Here is a 471-nt window from a genome sequence, read left to right on the forward strand (position 1 = left end):
GTCATTCGGTCGATTTGCATATTAGGCTTTTGTTATATAGGATTGATGTCAGAGAGGAAGGGAGAGGGAGAGAGAGAGAGAGAAACGTCAGTGATGAGAGAGAATCCTGGATCGGCCGCCCCCTGCACGCCCCACACTGGGGATGGAGCCCGCAAGCCGGGCCTGTGCCCTGAGCAGGAATCGAACCCTGACCTCCTGGTTCATAGGTCGACGCTCAACCACTGAGCCACACTGGCCGGGCCAGGTCCTTCCTCCGGTCACCTGACCTCCTGTCCCTCCATGTGACCTTCCGGGACTAAGACTGGTGCATCCCTCCCCACCCCCTGCCTTGAGCTCCATCTCCCCGTGTCCTGGGGCAGGGTTATGCCCCCCATGGGCCCCCACCGCTCCCACCTAGCGCCCCATGGGCCCCCTCAGCGTGGCCAATGCAGGCCCATCTCCTGCCGCTGGACTGTGAGCTCCTGCGAAACC

General features: G+C 62.0%; 1 protein-coding gene across 1 annotated transcript in view; it reads left to right on the forward strand.

Annotated features, from left to right (window-relative positions):
* The window catches only part of CTSH (cathepsin H), an 8,115-nt gene that overhangs the window by 4,536 nt on the left and 3,108 nt on the right, over positions 1-471 (forward strand). Inside the window, exon 4 of the mRNA XM_014529216.1 lies at positions 360-453. Within this exon, the coding sequence (XP_014384702.1) occupies positions 360-453 (94 nt within the window). The remainder of the gene's footprint in view (positions 1-359; positions 454-471) is intronic.

Source organism: Myotis brandtii, unplaced genomic scaffold, assembly GCF_000412655.1.
Source record: "Myotis brandtii unplaced genomic scaffold, ASM41265v1 scaffold1166, whole genome shotgun sequence".
In the NCBI taxonomy this organism is placed as follows: domain Eukaryota; kingdom Metazoa; phylum Chordata; class Mammalia; order Chiroptera; family Vespertilionidae; genus Myotis; species Myotis brandtii.